At 39.9% G+C, this 24,339-nt stretch overlaps 1 protein-coding gene across 1 annotated transcript in view; it reads left to right on the top strand.

The window, feature by feature from the left end:
* Positions 1-24,339, top strand: part of RGS22 (regulator of G protein signaling 22) — a 108,300-nt gene that overhangs the window by 48,443 nt on the left and 35,518 nt on the right. The window contains exons 12-14 of the mRNA XM_036338586.1: positions 586-700; positions 2,277-2,399; positions 3,147-3,248. Of these exons, the coding sequence (XP_036194479.1) occupies positions 586-700; positions 2,277-2,399; positions 3,147-3,248 (340 nt within the window). The remainder of the gene's footprint in view (positions 1-585; positions 701-2,276; positions 2,400-3,146; positions 3,249-24,339) is intronic.

Genomic DNA, 24,339 nt, shown 5'->3' with positions numbered 1-24,339 from the left:
ATAGAAATCCTTATTGTGAGAATTACATATGAGAATGTGAGTTATATTGTAGCAGATGTTCACTTAACTGTTACTCTAAGCAAATTAGTTAACTTGCTGCCTTTTAAACAGGCGTTTCCTGCCTACCTTTATATATTGCTCATTATTCTCCCCATCTAAAAGAACCCCTGGAAACACACACACACACACACACACACACACACACACACACACACACACGCACACACCACCCCCACCATTATCTCCTATCCATTTTTCAGGGAAAGTCTCATTTCTTTATTTACTAATGTACCTCAAAGGAACCTCTCATTCTTAGACTCCTGTAGCACGTATTATCCATCCCAGTCATTTGGCAACTATAATATATTCTTGAATTCATTCAAACGATAGTTACGGTGTTAACAGTTTTCTTTCTGCACACGCATTCTCTCAACTAATTCCTCAGGACTGGACCTGACACTTACACTTGCTGTTGTTTTTTCTAATTCTCTTACAACGCTAAGAAGCACTTCTGAGGCGTGGTGCCATGTATACCAGAGGCGCTCAAAATATGCCCGTTGATCCATTAGTTCTCATCTAATTTAGGTCAAGGCAGATGTCAGAGAGATACAATGTTATTCATTTGACATCCTACACCGACATTTCGGAATGCCTGAAGCCCGAGCTGGAGAGAAGATTTACTTATTCAGAAGAACCTTTGGTAAGTATTTTGAGGACTGAATAATCTTATTCCTCATTTAACTGATCAATGTCCCTTGATTTTAGAGAATTTTTATTGATTTACCATAACATTTTTTCTTTACTAAACAACACATTTTATTTTTTCCTCATGACAAGATTTTTTACACAAAAATTTCTTCTGTTTCCTTTTGTAGTTCCATGTTGCTATATATTCCACTAGAGGCCCAATGCACGAAATCTGTGCAAGAGTAGGCTTTCCTTCCCCCGGTGCTGGCACTGGCTTCCCTCAATTGCCCCGGCTTCATCCGGAATGTCATCTGGAAGGACGTCCAGTCTAATTAGCATATTATACTTTTATTGTTATAGATTGATTGCTGTTTTCAAAAACAGCTGTGTTCTGGTTTTGGTATGAGAACACTTCAAACACAAAATAAGACTCTCTAGGATTTTAAGTTTTTAACATGATAAAAAATAATATTTGATGTTATGTTTTGGAAGCTTCAAATTTTTATGAAGCACTTTTTATGAAGTATTTTTGTAGTGTGGCTACCTTGAAAATGTGGACTTAGCACACCAACTCTGGATGACAATTTCACACTCCCTAAGGATTTTACTTTAGCGTGGTATTCCTGATATAATCGGAACACTTCGGTATGATATTACATAACTATTTTATTCTACGCGAACAGTTCTCCTTTTCTTCTAATTGGGGTATTCTTCCTACCAAAATGATGATATTTTCGTTTTGGAATGCCAATGCTTAGACATCACAAAAACATTGAATTCTCACCTCAGAATTTGTTTAGTAGGACGATAGAGAGGCAGAGAGACACTATAACAAAGAGAGAGCAAGAACCGTACTTAAACCCCAAATCGTTTATGCCACAGTTATTTTAAGATTAGAAAGAAGTCCAGGTTCCAAACAACAAATAGCAAAGAGTTAATATGAATGTAGGTGCCCTTTTGGATTCTAGAGTCACTCTTGTGCTTGAAGAAATAAATGGGCAGCTCTCTGTGTTTCAAGAATGGTATTAGGGTTGCCAACTTTATTGGCAGGGAAGCCCATAAATAGCAGTTTTATGAGAACTTCTGTCATTTACGCCCTGACGGCCGTGACCTGTATGGGGTGAGACTATCCAGAGAGGGAACCCCTCCCCCTGAAGACTGTTAATGAGCAGCATTGAGAGGCCTTGAAGATAGTTCTTTTTATAACTTTCTTGTAGCTATTATCGCATCACCTCAAGGCTAAACTAACAGTAAACATGCAGGAAGGAGGCCACCAACAGTGATTTGGGAGACTCCTAAAATGGTATCGCTGTGCCAAGAAAATCGTTGAGATTGCAACATCGTTCTAACATTAAGCTTGAAATCCGATTGGTTTAGGATAAAATGAACTCGGCTGCTATATTTGGCTCCAGAAATGAACCTTATATGACAGTCAGATGCAAACATACTGCATTGATTACATACATGGGACAAAAATAAAATAGTCCTCTGGGACATGACAGCCTCACAGAATTTATGAAACCAGTTGTGCAATGTCATAAAAATGACAATGTTTCGGGTGGATCATGGCCTTCTGTTTTGTTATCTAGGTTAAAACCATGGCAGATGGTGCCTTGGGAGGATCTGACATGGAAAATTTGTTGCAATCGTTGTATGTAGAGAATAGAGCTGGATTCTTCTTTACTAAATTCTGTGAGCATTCGGGGAACGAGGTAGAAAATTATTATTTTAAACATAATTTTATACTTCATTTTAAAATAAAGGTTGAAATAATTCAGTACTCACATAATTATACTTGATGTTAACATTCCATCTCTGGTAAGAAATTTCATACTAAATATTTAGGTTCACTACCCTGCTTAAATTTTAAAAAAGTAAAATACAGATAGACAAGAATTGACTTGCACTGTTAACAGTTCATTTTCCTATAACTTTGTTTCAGTGTAATACATTCTATTCAGAGTTGATTTCTAGCCTATAGTTTTATTTTTTGATAATTATGAGAATTAAAAATTACAGTGGGTAGTAGAAAACTTGTTTTTTAATGTTGTTGTTTTTTAATCAGAAAGTCTTCACTGTGCTCAAATGAAAAGTATTTCACTAGTTCAAATGAAGAGTTCTGTTTGGTTCTGGTATGATGTACATTTGCCCATATATATCAAAATACCTTTAGATTTGGGGTTCGTGCCAGAAATATGTGAGTGCTCTTTGTTAACTAGAACACTTACTATTTTAATGACCAATTATATGAGAAGAAGCACACATGCAAAAATATAATGTTCTAGTGAGTACCAATAAATATTTTGTATGTTGCCAATTTGTGATAAAATAGAAAACTATCTTAAATGGAACATGATTTATGGTAGCAGCAAGAAGCAAAAGCAGTTGTTTACATCTGAAGTCAGAGCCTTGAAGAGCTTTAATAGTTGGGTGGTCATCTGTGCTTTTTCCATCGGCAGCTGTGGAAGAACAGCGTGTACTTCTGGTTCGACCTACAGGCTTATCATCAGCTTTTCTACCAAGAAACACTTCACCCTTTTAAAGTATGCAAGCAAGCCCAAGTAAGTAGTAAATAATGCTGGCTCCCTGCGAGGCTCTGAGGACACAGAGAAATGAGAAATTGTGTCCAGGCCCAAACAAGAGAAATCTGGGAGTGCAGGCACAAAGCAACAATTAAGTTTTTGCCACGGGGATCACTTTATTGAAATGTCAGCAGAATATTGTTTTTATCATCTGGTCTGTGGGTCCTCAGTTTTATCTTTTTTATTTGGTTTGCTTTCTTTTCTCTTTGCTGCCAATATTCTTTCTTTTCTTTCTTTCTTTTTTTTTTAAATTATGCCTTTTGGTATGGCCATGAATGATTTAGAAGAGAACCCCGAGAGAGGATATGTAACGAATCATGGAAGTGATGGGGAGTGGAGGCATTGACAAAGCTGTTCTCTGAGCTTCCTGCAGAAATTGACTGTTGGATACACTAAAGCTGCTGACCTGTCTGAAGGGAGGGAAAGAATGTTGACTGTGGTGTAGGCCCTGTGTGTCGCCTGGGCTTCTGTGCTACACACGATATAAGGCAGATACTCAGAGAAAAGACTATCTCTAGACCTCCCTGAAGCAGAATAGAAGAGGAGGGGAAATGGAGGCTGAACAGAGGATTCTCTGTGAGAGACAGAGTGGCCAGTTGTTTTGTTTTGTCGTGTGTGTGTATGTGTGTGTGTGTGTGTGTGTGTGTGTGTATGTGTATGTTGTGGAAGAAGGAGAGGGATTAGAATTATGAAACTGACTTTTCAGTTGTTTTATATTCTTAAGCTCTTCTGATCTTTTATAGAGAGAGGTTGTCAAGCCTCGAAAACTGCTAATCACTTTGGGTTCTGTTAAACATTTCAGCGGTCCTTAAAATCTGAATTAACCCCATTCCAGAGGAACTCTCCCTGAACAAGGCTGAGATGAGCTCTGTCGTGTTATTTATTACCCTGCCATCATCTTATTTAGGGCATCCAAGAACACTGCTGCATGTTTGCTGCTCCTTCCACCACCCTGACTCTGGCGTTAATAACGGTGCTTTGCAAATCAGCGGACAGAACTTTGTACTTTTCACCGTGAGAATAAGGGCTTCAGTTTTACACAGCCCAGCTCTGGCTTCATGAAATCATGAATTTTATCTCTAACTTGCCAGTACCATTTTCTGAGACCACACAGCTAGCTCTTCTGCTTGTCAATCCTTTACCTGTGATTCTCTATTTATCATTCTCCCCCTAACCTATTGCCCCTGTCTGCTAAAGTACCATCCGTTATTTTTATTATGTTTTCACTACTACAAAGCGTACTCCAAAAATCTTCAGTGGCTCAATTAAGTGGGATCTTTGTTGTTGTAATCACCATATTTCCATGAACTTGTAAAAGAGGAAATTGTATTTGAGCTTAGTAGACTTATTAATTCTTAGTAATGATGTTATTCAACCAGCTATGAGTAATTGTGAAACAGGATACAGTCAAGTTTTATCCATTCTGAGATGGATGATTCTGTTTGGCGATTATCAAGGTCCATAAACTTTTTCTTCTTTTGTAGGTTATCTTTTGGGGCCTCAAGGTGGGGTGGGTGGAAGGGAACATTGGAGAAATTGGCTTTAGTGAATAGGGAGAAATAAAAGGAGCAAGTCATGTGTTATTTTCTTACTTGGTTACTTTATTTAATTTTTAGTTAGTGGGACAATTATCTAAATTTGTTTAGGTTTTAATTACTTTAGATTTCTGTGCCTCCCGATATAAGAATTGACTAATACCATAGCTCTATAGATTTATTTCACAGTATAAAATACCATTTATGTCTTTATAATAGAAATGTATGGCTTTCTTTCATGGTACATTTAGCTATAGATCTTTGGGTTGATAATGCTGACGGCAGGACGTTATCAGCTGGTGCTGTGTTAAAGTGGCTATGAACTTGATTTTGTATTGTTTTTATACATCTGGCAAGCTGTATAGTAAGAGACCCAGAGTTGATTCCAAAGGCGTACATGCTTTTATGTATGCTAGTAGGCAGATTATATCCCTTGAAGTTTATTACCTCAACAAGTATTGCAGACGTATCTGTAGGCAAACTAGTTGGTGTGTGTGTGTGTGTGTGTGTGTGTGTGTGTGTGTGTGTGGAGGGGGGTCAGTGACAATGATTTAACGTGACTAACTGAGGTTAGGAGTTGGAACTACAGTCTTGGGCACGCCCTGAAGACTTTCCTGCATGGCTTCAACAGAAAAGTGTGGTGAGAAACCAATCGAAATGGTTTTGGCAAGGAGTTAGGGAATCTATAAGGCAGGGTGACTCTAGCAACAATTTACCGGGGGACTATCTATGACTGCTAAGCTTTGGGGCCTACATTGCATCCCAGATAGCCCTACTGCTTTCTGACATTACATTCCTGCTTCAGTGATAGGGTACCTAGAATAGAATGAAGCAGATCTGGGCACCACTGTATTTTGTAACTTCCATCTTTGTAGAAATCTTTCAAACGCACTGTATCCCTATAAAAACTATACATTTAGAATTTACCACTCTGGACAACATATACATTGGGATTTTAAAAAAATAGTAAGCATGTATGATTCATAAATATACATGTTTACACATATGTATATACATATACAAACATGTACAAAATTAAAAATATTTTTAATGGGAAGGAGGAAGAGAGAAAAAAACAGTAAAAATGAGAGCCTATGAGAAAAATAATGTGGAGCATGTAGGAATTAGAGCATAGGTAAGGATGAAAAGGAAATGAGAAATAAGAGGATTCACAGCTCTTCTACCACAAAGTCCTGTTAATATAAAGATATTCTTGCATCAGTGTGAGGTTTTTGCCTTTTTGATTTGAACACTAGAGTAACATATTGTTATATTCATGTATCACCTAAATCAGAGTCTATATGTCATAGAAGGGAAAAAAAATCAAGAACTTGCAATGGAAACACATGAATTTAAGTCACATTATGGTAGTTATTGGCTGGGTAAGTCGGGCACTTTAACAAGCCTCAGTTTCATGTTTTGAAAAATGAAGGTAGTAATAATGTTTTACATTTTATTTCCTCCTATTTCTGTTTTCACCCTTCTAATTTGAACACATATACTAAAATTAACAAAGTACACAATCATTATATTTATCGTCCTCTCAAACAAGTGAAGGATCTTAGAACACAAATTCTACCACACCTCGCACATTTTATATATTCTTTTTTATAGCATTTAAAATTTTCTTTTACACCCCTCATGTAGTCATCATTATATTTTTAAATAATGTATAGATTTAGTCATACACAAATTTCATTGCTTTTTTCATCACATTCCTTTTTTGGGGGGTTAATTCATGAAGAACATATTTTAGTGGGTTTTTTAAATTAGGATTTACTAGTGGTGAAAATCAGGTTTCGTTTGTCTGAAAATATCTATTTTATGCTCTTATTGATCATTTAGCTGAATATAGAACTCTAGGCCGACAATTTCTCTTAGGACTTTGGAAATATTATTCCACTGGTTTGTATTGCTATTATTGTTCCTTGAGGCTGGATACTTTTTATCATTGTTTGCTTTTATAATATTCTCTGACTTTGGTGTTTTTTATTCACCTCAGTGTGTTTACTATAATTATCTTTCTTGGGTCTAAATTACTTCTAGAACCTGATAAATGATGTCTCATCAATTCTGGAAAACCCTCAGCCATTATTTCTTTTAGTATTTCTACTTCTCTTTTCTGTACTCTGTCATTCTCTATCCCCTGTCCGGTCAGTGTTTGTGCTTATCAATCCTCTATCTCTAGTTCAAGTTTTTCCATCTTTTACTATCTGTATTGTGTGTTATAAATTGAAATAGATAAACTTTCTTTGATCTGTTTTATAGTTCATGTATTATTTCTTCTTTTAATATTTTATTGATTTTTTTACAGAGAGGAAGAGAGAGGAACACAGAGAGTTAGAAACATCGATGAGAGAAACATCGATCAGCTGCCTCCTGCACACCCCCTATTGGGAATGTGCCTGCAGCCAAGGTACATGCCCTTGACCGGAATTGAACCTGGGACCCTTCAGTCCACAGGCCAACGCTCTATTCACTGAGCCAAACCAGTCAGGGCCATGTATTATTTCTTCAGCAGATTTTAATCTGCTGTTTAACCCATCCATTGAGTTAAATCATTTTAGGAATTAGGTTTTTTTAAATCAGACTTCCTACTTGTGTTTTTTCCAGTCTTCCTTCTGTTTATTCTCTTTGTCTTATGTTTTCATGTTTATCTGTCCTTTTATTTCTTTAAGCACTTGAAACAAATATGGAAGTCTGTAGCTGCATTATTTATCTATTCCTGCACAATAGTATTATAACTTTGTGGCTTAAAACAACACACATTTATCATCTACAGTGTATGTGGATAAGGAGTCTGGGCACAGCTTTGCTGGGTCCTCTGTGAGGCTGTAAATCAAGATGTTGGCCAGGGCTGGTGTCTCATCTGGGGCCCAAATGGGAAAGGATCTCTCTCAGTGCTTTCATGGCTGTGAGCAGCATCCAGGCTGCTGGACTGAGGACTCACTGTTTTGCTCCTGTTCACTAGAGGCCACCTCAGCTCGGTGCCATGTTTTACTTGCTTAATCCCCTGTCCATATTGGCAGCTCACGACATGGCAGCTTGCTTCTCCAAAACCAGCCAGGGAGAGAGTGTCTTAGTAAGATGGGCATCACCCCCTTATGGAACATAATCACATATACACAGCCACACAAATCTCTTCACGATTGCTGCATTCTGTTGGTTAGATGTAAGCCACACATTGTGCCCACACTTGGGGGAGAGGATTGCAAAAGGGCATGGCCACTAGGAGATACTGTGTTCATGGGAGCCACCCTAGAGTCTGGCTGCTACAGTGTCCAATAATTCCATGATTTGTAGTTCTTAGGAGAACTAATTCTGCTATTTAGGATTTCTGCTGACGTGCTGGATTCTTTCCTTGTGTATTTTGTAATTTTAAATTATGAGCTCATTAGTAAGGTTTTTATCTTTGGTGCTTCTGCTAGGCACATTTAATATATATCCTATATAGTAAAGAGGCAATATGCTAATTGACCATCACATCCTCACAAGATGGCGGTGCCCACAGCCACAAGATGGTGGTGCCCAGTCCTGTCAGCCCTGCTGGGACAGGGGGTGGGGGGGGGCTGACAGCCGTGACACACGCCTGACACTGGAGTCCCTCAGTCCCCTCAGCCCCACCGGCAGTGAATTTTCATGCTACCATTACCTTTTTAAAAAATCCTTACCTAAGGATATGATTATTTCTTTTAGATCATCTGTTCTCGGGGAGCAGGCCTAAGCCAGTAGGTGGGCATCCCCCAAGGGTCCCAGACTGTGAGAGGGCACAGGCTTGGCTGAGCGACCCCCCATGTGCATAAATTTTCATGCACTGGGCCTCTAGTATATATATATTGTTGATTTTAGAGAGGAAGGGAGAGGGAGAGAAACATCAATTATGAGAATCATTGTCAGCTGTCTCCTACACGATTGGGGATCTAGCCTGCAGCCTGAGCATATGACCTGACCGGGAATTGAACGAACCATGACCTCCTGTTTCATAGTTCAACACTCAAGCACTAAGCCACAATGGCCAGGCTGCTAGGCACATTTAAAAAAATACATTTTTATTGATTTCAGAGAGGAAGGGAGAGGGAGATAGAAACATCAATGATGAGAGAGAATCATTGATCAGCTGCCTCCTGCACGCCCCACACTGAGGATAGAGACCACAACCCCGGCATGTGCCCTGACCAGGAATCGAACCAATGACATCTTGGTTCCTGGGTTGCTGCTCAACTGCTGAGCCACACATGATTTCTTCATATTTATTTAGTATCCTGCTGCTTTGCTAAATTTATTTATCAGTACTAGTGGGGTTTTTTGGTGTGGAATCTTTAGGATTCTCTATATACAGTATCATGTCATCTGCAAATAATGACAGTTTTACTCCTTTCCAATTTGGATGCCTTTTATTTCTTCTTGTCTGATTACTGTGGCCAGGACTTCAAGAACTTTGTGGAATAAGAGTGGTGAAAGTAGACAACCCTGTCTTGTTCCCCATATTAAGGGAAATGCTTATAGTTTTAGCCCATTGAGTATGATATTGTCTGTGGATTTGTCATATATGGCTTTTATGTTCCATCTATTTTCACTTTGCTGAGAGTTTTTAATCATAAGTGGGTGCTGGATTTTATCAAATGTTTTTTCTGCACCCATTGATATGATCATGTGGTTTTTATCCTTCATTTTGTTTATGTGGTGTATCATGTTTATTAATTTGTGAATATCATACTAACCTTGCATCTTCAGAATAAATTTCACTTGATCATGGCATATGACCTTTTTAATGTATTGCTGGATCTGGTTTGCTAATATTCTGTTGAGGATTTTAGCATCTATGTTCATCAGGGATATCTATCTATCTATCTATCTATCTATCTATCTATCTATCTATCTAAAAGCCTAATATGCAAAGTGTCCCCTCGGGAGTTCGACCAACTGGGAGTTCAATCGCTCGCTATGACATGCACTGACCGCTAGGGGTCGGTGCAGAACGAAGGAAGGCCCCAGCCGGCAGCCTGCAGCCACTAGGGACCCTCCCCATGCACGGATTTCAGTCATTGGACCTCTAGTAGGCCTATAATTTTCTTCTCAATTTTGAACCAAAAACTTTTATCTTTTGGTGTTATTCCTGCCCTGTGAAACAATACACAATAATTATCTTTCTTTTGGGTGATAGCTCTTCAAACAAAAAAAATTATGCTGTCCCGTGTTACTCATATCAGCAACTTTAGATGAAATCTCAGGTCTTTTCAGTGTAGTGAACTAGATGAAATCTTGACATTTGGAAATCCCACTCTGGACATCTCCACCCAGTAAATTGACAACTTGGAAACCTTCTGGCCGACTGATCTAGTGAGGGACTTGCTGCTTCCTTTTATATACATTCCTACAAAGAAATCATTTGATGGGTCCCAGGGTAGATACGTCAGTCTTAGTGTCCACCCCTCTCTCCTCAGGGTCTATAATGCTGTCATGAGTTTACTCTTGTGTTTGCAAGATTTCACGAAAGAGAAAGGAAACACAGAAGCTAAGTCAGTACATGTCATCAGACCTATACCATACATTGGTATTTTTAGGAAGCCATGGTTGTGATGTAATAGCAGTGCAGAATTCATTGTGTTCATTGAGGAATTATTTATTGCCATACTTCTCATCCTCTCTTGCCTCAGATCACTTCAGTTTCCCATCAGGAGATCCTAGACACACAGTGTGGGTCCAAATGAAGTTCAGACCAGGTTGTGCAGCATAGCCCAACCAGAGGTTTCTACAAGTATGTCCGTGGACTTGGCCCCTCGGTTCCTGCTCTTGTTTCTATGACTGTAGAATGAGGAAATCAATGTAAACTGGATAGCAGCAATTACAAGCACATTTGTCCTAGCCTGAAGAATTTTATTGATAGCTCCACAAACATTTATCAGACATCTAGATCCTCTGACCCATGCCCGGAATACTTTGGTGAACAAAGCACACATAGGTGCTGCCCCCTAAGTGCTATCCAGGTTCAAGAATATGTTCTTCTTTTGCTGTCATTTCCAGAGAACCTTAGCAATATTAAGAAAGAAGAGGCCTTGTAGTACTTTCCCCACAAAACTTGCATTGTGCTGACAATGTTTTCCAGTGACGCCTGAGCTAATTTTAGGAAGCCAAAACCTTGGGTGTTACCACAGATCTCTCTGAAAAAACTTTTGGCATAAGACAGTCAGAATAGAGGATTTTTCTGATATGCAGCTTACTTTTTTCTTTGCTTGCTGTCACCCATTACCCTAATTGTTTAGTTCCTCTCTTTACTTGGCGTTTACAGGACTTCCTGGTAAATACTTCAGGGTGGTCCTGACATTTTCATTAAAGTGCTATGAGCTCAGTGCTCTTTCTCTAGCCTGCTGGTGTATTTCCAGGTGCACTAACCGAGTTCATCATTCCTTCAGACAGCAGCAGCATCGAGAACCGAGCTGTGCTTCCTAACAGATGAATGGGCGTGGGTGAGGAGCGAGGCAAGGGTGGTGGTTAAACACAGAGAATCAGGTACCTCTGTATAGCTTTGTGGTGAATGTCAGTGCCTCTATAATTAGGTTGTTTCTTGAGTGCTGGGCAATTATTATTCAGGCTTTGTTAAATTATTTGTTTTTGTTACCAGAGAGATGGTGTCACGGGGAGCAGCGAGGCTTGGAATCCCGAGCGCGGTGAATCACTGAGCACAGAGTCAGCAGGGTCCTCATCTTGAATCCCATTTCAACGTGCTTGCTCGTCAAGTGGGTTCCGGAGAGAGCACGGGTAGCAGCCAGCTCTCTGGCTGACGGCTCTTCATTCATTTCCCCTCTTCCTGATGTTTATACCAGCTATCCACATTCAGTCTTAAGATTTTTGAATACCCTAGGATTATTATTTCAAAATAGGATCTCCAGATATCCTCTTTTAATCCTCTTGTTTCCAGAAAAGCCAACCCTTGAGCTTCTCTAAACCATAATTATTATTATATCTGACATTTATTTAATGTTTACTCTCTGTTAGGCTCTGTGGGAGTCACTTTACATGAATAAATTTTTATTCTTTATTTATTTTTAAAAATATATTTGTATTGATTTCAGAGAGACAGGGAGAGGGAGAGAGAGATAGAAACATCAATGATGAGAGAGAATCATTGATCAGCTGCCTCCTGCATGCCCCACACTTGGGATTGAGCCTGCAACCTGGGCATATGCCCTGACTGGGAATTGAATTGTGACCTCCTGGTTCATAGGTGGATGCTCAACCAGTGGGTCACGCTGGCTGGGCTGAATAATTTTTTAAAAACATTCTTGACAATCCTAAGAGGTAGATATTGGTATTGTCCCCATATTATAGTTTAAGAAATTGAGACTTAGAGAAGCTACACCGGCTGGGCCATATATTTATATTCTTAGCAACATATTGTAAACCTAATTATGGATAATAATTGTTTATATATGCCTGCCAGCCAGGTGTTTTTACTTAAACATTTTCAGATATCATCGTTTAATGAACCCCCATATGCAATCACCCAGCATCAGCAAGGACCAACATCAGTCTTTCCAGACATACCATGTTTATAGTCCAAGTTTGCTCTTCATAGAGAGCTCTTGACAAATTTCGCTGGAGCAACAGTGAAGTCTCCCAGTCCCTCCCACCTCATCCACAGAACTTCAGCGGTGGAATCAATGTGTAGTAATTCAGAGCAGATATGAGCAGTTGTCAGGAGAGGGAATGGCTTCACAGGCCTGAAAGGCTTGCAACAAAGAAGCCAGTCCATCCAAAGAAGCAATGTTCTAGTCAAGAAGGGGCACTGGTCCGAGTGGCATCCGGGAAGGGAAGGGTCTCAGGGCAGACAATGCACTGGAAGCTCTATCCCACCAACTTGTCTACTCTGTGGGCAGCGGGCAGCCCACTGGAGCTGATGGAGAGACCATCACAGGGATCCCAGTCAACTTCCCTGAGTCTGACTCTAAGCAACCTGCTCCACGTAAGCTTGCTTTCCAAGGAGACACGCTGGTTAACGTAAACATCCACCCCGTGTGACAGTTGGTTTTCTCATTGTAAAGTAATCCCTCAGTGTCATGGATCTGCCTGTCATGCTTGTTGGCGGGGAGTAGCTTCCCTTTTCGACAGGGTTTTGTTTTCTTTGAGGCAAAACGTTAATATCGTCATGCTTTTCTCATTGAATTATACTTTGTTCACTGAGTTTCAAGAAATTATTTTTATTGGAGGTTAAATCATTCCATTAATTTAAATACATATTTTGCGTTTGTGAGTTAAAAGTTTTTCGGGCCCTGACCAGTTTGGCTCAGTGGATAGAGCGTTGGCCTGCGGACTGGAAGGTTCCAGGTTCGATTCCGGTCAAGGGCATGTACCTTGGTTGCGGGCACATCCCCAGTAGGGGGGTGTGCAGGAGGCAGCTGATCGATGTTTCTCTCTCATTGATGTTTCTAACTCTCTATCCCTCTCCCTTCCTCTCTGTAAAAAAAATCAATAAAATATTTTAAAAAATGTTTTTTGTTTTTTTTTAAATGAATGAAATGATCGAAAGGCCTATTTGTTCCATAGGTTGCCTTAAACTGCTTAGTCAGAAATCTTTTTTGTGAAATTGTTTATTTTATTTTATCATATAGGAATCAATTTTAAGCCACGGCCCAACTTGGTCTTTAACTCGGTCTGTTTTGTCCCTGAGTTTGTGGTTCCTTTTTGGCTTTACTTAACATGTTCTGTTTTCCCTTCTGATTTTTCATCCTGTCCAAAATGATTCAAGTTTGTTTTACTCTTCTGTCCTATTGGCATTTTCTCAGGTCCTCTTTCGCACTGAGCTCTCCTCAGTGGAGCCTGCGTAACTGCCAGGAACGCTCAATTTGATTGTCATCACATTATCTTTTTCTGTGCAACTCCATCTTGTGTTGATCCCTGTCGTAGTTTGAGTCCCGGTATCAGGATGTTGCAATGTCTAGATCCCACTTTTAACATTCCTAATTGAAAAGCCCCAAGGTCCTTCACATGAAAACCCATTTGCGGAAAGCTCCATCTGTAATTTATCCCCTCTCAGCAAAGCTCTCAGTAATGTTCTTTGAGCTCCTACGGGATATGAGAGGTCATTAAAAATCATCATATTTTCCTCCTCTTCCAGAAAGAAAAAAAAATTGGATTGCTTCAACTTGCTTGTTATTCTCTTTTTCTGCCTCATATGAACTCAGATAATGATGTTCTACGCCTGCTAGAGCTGTGAAAGGCTGTGAAAGCAGACTGCTCCTTTTGCCGAAGTAAATGTTTTATGATTTCTGAAAGTGTTCTGTATTAGGGCATTTATATTCCTTTTATAAACTCCTCTAGGGACACTTTAGTTTTTTTGGTGCAGTTTCATCTTATTGTTTCATGTAAATTCCAAGAATAGAACTATTGAGCCCAGTGCTATTTGCCTTTGAGTACAGCATTATGCTACTTTATTGTTGTCACGGTGCGGTGGACATTTGTCCTGTTGTGTTTAAAACTATCTGTGAAGTGATTTGGGTCTCTGGGGTCCAGACACTGCACCAGGACCCGGGAGTACCAGTTGTATTTCTCGTGATGCTTTCAGTGTTTCTTCTTCATAGCTCTTCCTTGTACTTTGTTCTTTTATTATTTTAAAATATATTTTTATTGATTTCAGAGAGGAAGGGAGAGGGAGAGAGAGATAGGAACATTAATGGTGAGGGAGAATCATCCATCGGCTGCCCCCTGCACGCCCCCTACTGGGGATGGAGCCCACAACCCAGGCATGTGCTCTGACTGGAATCAAACTGGCGACCTCCTGCTTCATAGGTGGACACTCAACCACTGAGCCACACTGGCTGGGCTCCTTGTACTTTCTTATGAGGACAATTTAACGAGTTTTTCCCCACTAAACAAACTCCTATCTTTCTGGTTTACTAATCAGACTGAAGTTAAATCTAACATTTAAGTCTTAGCTTTTCTCTTTTCTAGATAAATACTAGAAAATGGTTTACTATCCAAACTGTCAACAATTTCAAAGAAAAGCTTGTTTGTCCTCCTCTGGCAGTTCAGCTTGACTCTAATTTGAATATTAAAAGGAACTTTACTGTGTCCGTATTTTTAAAAAGTAGATGTCAGTTAAACAGTATTTCAGTACACTGTGTTGTAAATTGCCATAGCCTGGTGTGAGTTGGTACATTGTTACGTGGCTTTGCCTCCAGTGAATATATGAACCAGTTGGTGTCATTTGCTTTTTTCCTACTTTATTTCTCTTTCTCTACCAATGATGATAGGAAAGAGAAGTACATTTTCCTTGTGATTAGTGGTGCGATGATAACCCGCCCTCCAGGGGAAAATAAAGCAGCCCTGCTTTGTAGCACTTACTGGTCTCTGGGTGCAAATACTCTCACCACGGATGATTTCAGGCTGCCAACGCGACACCACTGAGTGCAGAGCTGGGCAGAGCTGTGCGGTAGCCCACCGTCACGTAGTGTTTCCTGGGCATCACGTGGTATTTCCACCATGCAGATACAATACCGTTAATAACCAGGGCACGGATGATAGTAAAACAGTACAGTCAGTAGGAAGTGATACATTTTGAGTATGCATTGTCTGTGTTTTTAATATAATTTATTTAACAGTAAATTTGGGTAATTTAATTTTTGATAGTGACTGAGTTTAACCTCTTCACACAATTCCTGAAAATCCATGAATTGGCTCTCATGAGCGGATACAAGCTGGTTCCAGCATACCATTGCTTATGATGGAGGAAGAGAGAGAACGACAAGGGAGCTGTCACTCTGGTCCTCTCTATTTGAAGTCGCTTTCGTGTTGTAGCCGGAGACAACTGACCCTGCATCCTCAGACTTATCTCCCACCCTCGGGAGACTGCTTATGACCCCTCGCTTGCACCCACCAAACGCAGGCACACCCTTGGCTCCAGACGCTCCAGGTCCTATGAACTGTAAGAAAGGAGCTTATGAAAAAGACTGTCTACTTCAGTCACCAAAGGGTTTTGTTTCTTCTTTCGTCTTACGAGTGCATGCAGTCGTGTCATGGGTTCAGTCTTTTTCCAAGCGGGCCAGCTAGAGCTTGTCGATACCGCTCTATAAGTCCATCTGGCAGCACCCTAATCAGTAAAGGAAACTGCAGCAGCTGCGGCTTTACATTCCCTGTGCTCCTGGTGGGCATCTTGGCAAAGATGAGGAGAATGTGAAAGACACACGCCTTCCTGCTGCCTTCCTGTCACAGGGTCAGCAGTCCTGTTACTGTTACAGTGGGTCCTAAGGAAAATGGACTTGCCAGTGACACCAAATGCTGGCGTGGGACTGTTCTCTCCTCACCTCTGGAATATATTCATGAGTCATATTGTCAGTCCACTTTTTAAATGTCCCTAGTTTTTGCCGATGTGGTGATATGTCCCGCTAGATGTCCTGTAAACTAGTATTCGGATCTCACAGCATATGGATCTGGACACATCTTGCCCCAGTGTCCTGAGGGGCTCATTACAAGTCATCCAGTTCCGAGGCGAAGTTTTAGTACATTTCTCTTTCTTACTTCCAGTTCTGGCCTGGTGGTGACAGCACAACATCATGCGATCAGGGTTACCAGGCAGTCCTAGAAAGATACAGCCACATGATTATGAAAATAACTACATCGGAACGAAGTATGTGAAACCGTTCCATTAACATAACCAACAGCTGAAATGTAACATAACAAATCAACACATGTGCTACAGCATTTGGTATTCTTCTTGACGTTGCCTTTTAAGTCTACACAGACATTATTCTTGTTTTCACTGGAACACAGATGAGTGTCAAGCTGCAGCTCATCAGATGGCCCCCAGTCATGGGAAAGAGGCCTCCCAAAGCCGCGCTCACCTAAGGCCCAGGGAGGGTGCGTGCTCGGTGCTTCTACAGCGTGACGGTTGGAGTCTAACCCCACAGCTGTCCTTATTTCATTGTTGGTACAAGGGGACATCCAGATAGCACAGACAGTTGTGAGAAATGTTTTATTGTTTGGTTTTGACATTGTTAGAGACAATAAATTCAATAAGCCTACCGTTCTCCTGTCTCAGGCGTGTCTAGCTAGGCTTTCTGAGCGAACGGGAACACAGCCACGCCCTCCAGGGTCGGCGAGGATGAGTAAAATGTGAGACACTGAGCCCGAAATGCACTCTGATACATTTGAAAGGCAGTTGGGATCCACTTCCCGCCGGGAACATGCTCATTAGAATGCACCGTCTGTCAAAATGACTTTGAAAACTAGTGAGTGGCAATGCTGACTCTTGTGTGAAAAATAACGTAGAGTTGGAAAGAAATGTAAATTGCCACGGGAAATGTCATATTTTAATTTGAGCCGTCGCCCATGTAGTGCAGTACAGTGTTGTGTACAGGATACTGGCTCTCATTAGATAAATAAAGCATGTGGAGAGGGCCCTTCTAGTTGCTAGAGGGAATGCTGCCCGATTCATAAATTGCTAATAAAGCCAATTAGATCTTCAGACAAACAAACAAACAAGCAAGCAAGCTGAGATTTCCTTGAAGAGGCAAACATAGAAACACTGTGTTTTTCTTTTCTTTTTATTTGGGATGGGGGGGGGGGTCTTTACTTCTCCATTCCACTTTCCAATTCAATTCTTCCTTCTGTGTCCACAGCATCCACCCTACATCTTTTTCTCTTGAATGTCTTGTTAAGCGTCATATGGTCTTGAGAGCTTAGTTAAATAACAACAACAAAAAATCAACCCCCAGGATTTCGAGCCTGTAAGAGACTTTTTTAGGGAGAGGCATTGCTTTTTTTCCATCCCTATCTGATACCGTCGCCAGGAAAGTGAGTCACAGGCACAGGTGTAGAGCGGGCTGGGCCAGCAGCCCATTGTGCATTTCCTGATGACATAACCTTTGAGTGCCTCCAGGAGAGATGGGGTTTAGAGCCGTGCTCTGCGCTGTGCCAGGCAGTGTGATCAGACAGGCATTGCTTGTATCCCTTCTCAGAAACTTCCCTGCTGTGTTGTTAAAGCATCACAGGTTAATGTTTAAATTGGAATCATGTCGACCACAGCTGTGCATGAGTGAATCTCTGCTTTAATGTGAATCAGAGTAGCAGACTGGGAGATGAAGGGAGCGTTTTCTTCTCCAACATTAGCCTCATTGTTATTTGCTCAGCGGCTAGAAGGGAAGAACTGGGTGGCCAATAAAAGAGCAAATGACCCAGGATGCTTAAACAATGTTTCTAGCCCATCGTTAGACTGTTTTATTTAGTTATCATATAACGTAATCTTTACTAGTATATTCCATCTTAAAGTCAGTGTACACCAATTTAAAATAAATTTTTATCATTTTTATAAAGATTGTAAACGTGTTGCTTAGCTTTTTAATTTTGTTTCATATATGTCCCTTGTGTTTGTTATATATAGTCAGTTACCAGTTATTCACTTATAGGTTGTCCCTGGATTATTAGAAACACATTATTAGAATACATTTTCAGATTTTAATGGCATAATTCAGTTGAATGTACTATAAATTTACTGTGGAGCCTAATGCAATTCAATTTTCTCCTCCTGACCCCCTTAAACACCCTGGGGAGGTGAGGAAGAGTGACAATAAATGCCCATCATGTGGGTGTGGGCTGCCATGGGAGGCTAACCTTTCAAACCTCTCTCCAGTGCTTTTATCGGGGAGATGAGGGAGTATTGTGGCGGTTATCATAGTAGAGGTTGATACTTGCACAAAGAGAAATTACTTGGGTGATAATGAACAATGTTCTAATAAACTGGCTATGAGGAAGCCACACACACACACACACACACACACACACACACACACAGAGTTAGGAGGGCACACAAGTCCCTAAATTTAGATGCAATCAGAGAGCGGAAATACAATATTTTTAAATTTGTATTAGGATTTTCATTTAGTGCATTTATTCTTTTTAAAAATGTATTTTTATTGATTTCAGAGAGGAAGGGAAAGGGAGAGAGAGATGGAAACATCAATGATGACAGAGAATCATTGACTGGCTGCCTCCTGCACACCCCCTACCGGGGCTCAAGCCCAAAACCCAGGCAGTGTGCCCTGTTGGGAATCAAACTGTGATCTCCTGGTTCATAAGTCTATGCTCAACCACTGAGCAATACTAGCCAGGCTAATACATTTATTCTTAACAAGGAAGTCTATGAAGCTTCAGCCCACATTATAAATAAATATTTCTGGTTTGAGATGTTGGCCTTTAACAGCTATTCAATTCATATGGTTGTAAATTAGACAAATGGTATGTATCTTAGCAAGGAATATCCTCTGACTTTCCTTTATTCCCAGCATTTCTGGGAGTCCTATCTTAGAAAAACTTCATAGTTTTATCTAACTGGTGGCAGTTAAATATAGGGATTTGTAATCTAAACCAGAACTCTTTTGAGAGTGAACAGGGAACTATAATTATGCCAGAACAGTAGTCTTAAACCGGACTTGGGACATATGGCTACCCTAAATATGCTCTTTGAAAATATGGGATATGCAGCTAAGTCAGATGCATGGACCACTTATGGCTTCATGAGCAGAGAGTATGGGGTCGGGAAGGAAGGTAGTAGTAGAGAGTAGCCTGGAAAGGGTCTGGCCTGGCTTGGTCAGAAGACTGAGTTTTATGATGTTTCTCATTGGGGTGGAACTTCTGCTGCTCGTTTCCTCCTCATGTTTTTATACTTGTTCTTGACAATTTTTCCTTGTTCTGTTGTAGAGATTAAATTAATAGGATTTGCATTTGAGGAAGAAGGAGAATATAGGCAAGTCAAAGAATGTGCTGTGAATGGTATTTTATTAATACAACCTGGAAACACAGGAGAAAGGGAAAGGTTTGGAAAACTAGGGAAATACCATTCATTATATTATTGAGTCATTGAGTTTGAGGGTTGATGGGCTCTCTATGTAAAGTGTAACAAGTCCTGAACTCTAGGTTTTGGGTTCAGGAAAGAAATCAGGTCTAAGGAGCCTACGAATGGAAGTAGGCAGAGGATCAGGAGAAAGTATTGAAGACAGAGGAGAGAAAGTCAAGAGAAGAGGATAATCAACAGAGTTAAAGGTGAAGAGATGAAGCAGAGAAGCTACTGAATTGGTGGTTATGTAGTTTTTAATGATCTTAAAGATCAGCTTCATTGGCATGAAAACCAGATTGCAGTAGATTGGGCAGTGAGTGAAGAGTGAGTGTAAAGATTTGTAGAGAAGGGAAAGCGAGAAATGGGGTGACAACTGTTTAGGATGGGAGAGACACTTCACTTGAATGCCTTTATAGCACAAGGAAGGAGATGGAATCAATGGAAAGGTAGATTAAGGAGACAGGTACTAAGAACACAATTGATGTTGCAAGGTTCTGGAGGAATGGAGTCAAAAGCACACATGAATGCCTTAACCAGTTTGGCTCAGTAGATAGAGCATTGGCCTGTGGACTGAAGGGTCCCAGGTTCGATTCTGGTCAAGGGCATGTACCTTGGTTGTGGGCACATCCCCTGTAGGGGGTGTGCAGGAGGCAGCTGATCAATGTGTCTAACTCTCTATCCATCTCCCTTCCTCTCTGTAAAAAATCAATAATATATATATATATATATATATATATATATATATATATATATATATATATTTATATTTTAAAAAGCACACATGAGTGATTCAGCCTTGGAAAACAGTCTTCCTTTGAAACTTGAGAAAGAAAAAGATTTAGAAGAAAGCTCTAGAGAGGGAAGTTGAGGGCATTTATACCAGTGATTTTTCCCAATTAAGTGGGATGCAGTCTACCGAAAGCAAAGAAACATACGGCTGCATCTGGAGGCTTTAAGGAAGATGGCAAAATTTAGAAATGGGGAGATGGAGTTGACTAGAAACAAGCAATAACTTACCAAGCTTTGCAACCGTAGATGAGCTGTGATATTTTTTTTAAAGGCTATTTAAGTGGAGACAATTATTATAGTTTTTACAGGGAGCTTGAGGATAGAGTTGGAAAAAAATGAATGAATGAATGACTAGACTGACCCCAAACTGGGCCTTGACAAGGCAGTATATCAAGCTGGGAGAAACTAGGGATATTTGTAAGAGTTAGTTGAAATGATGGGCAGTCTTGAGTCCCAGTCAGGTAAGAAGGTAAGAGATGAGGTGGTGCCTGATTTATTTAGAGGACAGATTGTGCAGAAGGTAGAAAAAGCTTGGTGAGAGGTATTGAAGGATACAGAGCAAGGGTCAGAGAGAGGAAGTTGTGCTACGAATACAGTAAGTGGTAAAGTGAAGTGAAGCTCATTCTGAAGAAAATCATACAGCAAATTTCAGAAGGTCAAAGCCCAAGCCAGTTGGATACGGTGACATAAAGAGATCTGGCTTTAACATGGCATCATGAAATGTCCACCGTGGTGTGGTGATAGAACATGTAAATAGCACTGGGAGCCGTTCATAGGCCTGTGGCAGCAGTAGATTTTAAAGACAAGACATGAGTGAAGGCAAGACTGAAAGTGAAAGGGGAGGGCACGGATGTGGACACCCCCCAGCAGCCGACCTATCACTGTTATTCTAGTTACCATTTCAACTTATTTTGTGCTTTATGCTCTTCACTGCTACCATGTTTTTAAATCAAAGGAATCATGCCGATTTCTACAGAAAAGTTTGGTATGTGGCATACCAAGTCTCTTTAAGCTACAGCCTTTAATGTAGCTGACCCATTGACAAAGCCATTGCTTTATTTTGCCATTAGAGGGTATTCCTGCCCGAATAGAAGTTGAGTCTGATTTTTAACCTAATTGATGTGGGGAGTCAAATGTGCTTTCCTTTGAGGTAAGCTTGAAATTATTAAAGTGACTTCTGGAATCATTGTTTAATGTTGTTAAGTTGGTCATTTTAGTCTGTAGTTTCTTAATTTACCTTAGTATGGCATTATTTTAATTCACTTCCAAAACTTCCACCTTAGAAAATGGTCAAGAACAGATTTGAATCCGATTCAATCCTAGCTTGTTAGACTAGTTAGATTTACAAGTCATTCTTCTAAATAATTCCCAAGGTTAGAAAAATTTCCTTTCTCCGTGTGTGTGTGTGTGTGTGTGTGTGTGTGTGTTTGTGTGGCAACTTTCATTTTAAATATTATGTAATCATTTGGAAAGAGTATGATTCACTTTGGACTATTCAACCCAGTGGAATATGTACTTATGTTTTAAGTAACTAAGTTTCCAGACTGTAGATTGCCTAATTAAATAGGACATCTCGAATGGCTAACTATGCCCCTTCTCTCATATTTCACAACACTTCTTCTCTGCTGCTATTCAAGACTCATCTTTTAATAACTTCAAAAACTTTGCTGTCTGCTATGTCATGTAATTCCCCCATTCTTAACCCCAATAATGTCATCCAAAGATCATCTAAGTTCTGTTTTACCTTCCTAGAAATTTTCATTACATGACTCATGAACTTTCTCCCTACCTTTTCCTTCTATTTTATCATCTTGAAGCTCTTTCAACACCCACACAAATTGCCCTTATAACATATATGTTGTGGAGTTTCTTAATTGACCCAATTCCAATGTTTTTAATCTATGTTTTCCCTAAGTTAACTATGGGATGGCCATATGTTGGAATCCACCATAAACTGGAACTATTTCAACTTTGAATTTTGAACTCTGATATTCCTTGTTCAGATCATAATTTCACTTTAGGCCACTAATCTCCCATTTATCCTTTTAGTAAATATTTATCGAGTGCCTATAAGATACTGAACTTCAAGTACTCCTTTTAAGGGAGGACTAGATAAAAAAAAAAGTCAATTCTGATTTTTGTAAAGTACTCTAAATGCCTCCTTTCTTTATTTTCACCTCAAGTTCTTTACTACTCCCCACTGCATGTTATTGTGTTACTGCCCTGATACTAACCTCAATTGCTTTTCTACCTCTAATGGGCCTCATGGTACATCATCTCAATTGCAGTTTAATCTGCATCTTCAATTCTGGCTTTTATTTTTTTAGTCTCTTTTACTATTTCCTCTGACTTTATTCATTATTATTATATTTTACAATCAATATGTATTTACATTTATCTACATATTTATGCTTTCTCTTGTTCTCTATTCCATCTTGCTTTTGTTTGGGGCTTCCCCTTAATTAATTAATTAATTAGTTAATTAATTTCATGCAGGTCTGCTGGTGATTAATTCTCCGTTTTTGTTTGTTGATTTCTGACATCTTTATTTTATTTTCATTTTGGAAGGGTATTTTTGCTGGGCATTCAATTACAGGTGAGCAGTTGTTTTCTCTTTGCACTTAAGATTTAAGGCTGGAGTTTATACCTGGTCTGCCCCTGCTCTTAGGGTGTTTTGAGAGCTTATGGTATTTATAGGAGCTTCCCCCACTGCCAGGCACTAAACTACAATGATCCATATCCCATCAGCATCGAGAAACTGCCAAAACCTCCACCTATTGGTAATTGTAAGGACTTTGGTTATTACTAAGTGTGAAATGGGAAGATGGGAGTTTGAGGAGGAAAGTGACATGCATAGTGGATTCGCTGTTTGCTGTGGTAAAACTGTAAGAGAGCAAAGAGGAACCTGGCAAGACCAGCTAAGAGGCTATTGCAGAAAAACAGGTAAGAGACGAAGGTGGCATATAATTTCTTATTTGACTATTGAAATGACTTCCAAATGGCCTCAAACCTTGATCTGCTCAAACTGTTTCTCCCTTCGACACCATAGTGATTTATTTCTAAAATTCATATCCAATGGCGTCACTTCTCAGAGTTTCCCCATTATATATCTTTAGGTAAAAATTAAAATTCCTTACCAATGAATAAAAGATCATATTCATGCTCGGATACCTGCCTCCCTTTACAGCATCCTCTCTTATTCTAACTCTTTCTTTTAGCCAGCGTTACGTACTTGAAGGCTCAAATCTCACAGGTTATGCCTGGCCGGTGTGGTTCAGTGGTTGAGCATCCATCAGTCTATGAACCAGAAGGTCACGGTTGGATTCCCAGTCAGGGCACATGCCTGGGTTGCGGGCTCACTCCCCAGTAGAGGGCATGCAGGAGGCAGTCGATCAATGATTCTCTCTCATCATTGATGTGTCTGTCTCTCTTTCCCCCTCCCTTCTTCTCTGAAATCAATAAAAATATATTCTAAAAAATTATATTTAAAAAAATCTCACAGGTCATAAAACCTCTTAGGGCCTCATGCCTTGGCCCATGTTTTCCTTCTTTCTTGAATGATCTTTCTCATCAGCTTTCTTGCCTGATTGACTCTAACTCATCTTTAAAGATCCAGCTTAAGGATCTAGGGTAAGAGAAACTTATCTTCTCTTGGAAGAGTTTCTGAGTCTTTTCCTTCCACATTCCAAGATATAAATGAGTATTTTTGGTGGATTCAGTACAATTCAATAAACATTTATGGCATCTAGTCTCTGCCAAGAACAGTTTTAGGAGTTGGAGAATCACAGATGAATAAGCTGAAGTTTTTACCCTCAAAAACCTAGTTCCAGAAGAGAAGACACATAAATACTTAACGGTGTTATAGTGTGATAGTATAGCAGTTGACAAGTATGATCTTGGGAGGAGGGTGTGAGTGAAG

Source organism: Myotis myotis, unplaced genomic scaffold (assembly GCF_014108235.1).
Source record: "Myotis myotis isolate mMyoMyo1 unplaced genomic scaffold, mMyoMyo1.p scaffold_m19_p_16, whole genome shotgun sequence".
In the NCBI taxonomy this organism is placed as follows: domain Eukaryota; kingdom Metazoa; phylum Chordata; class Mammalia; order Chiroptera; family Vespertilionidae; genus Myotis; species Myotis myotis.
Note: the sequence above shows the minus strand (reverse complement) of the source record. Positions and strands in the feature narration are given on the sequence as shown.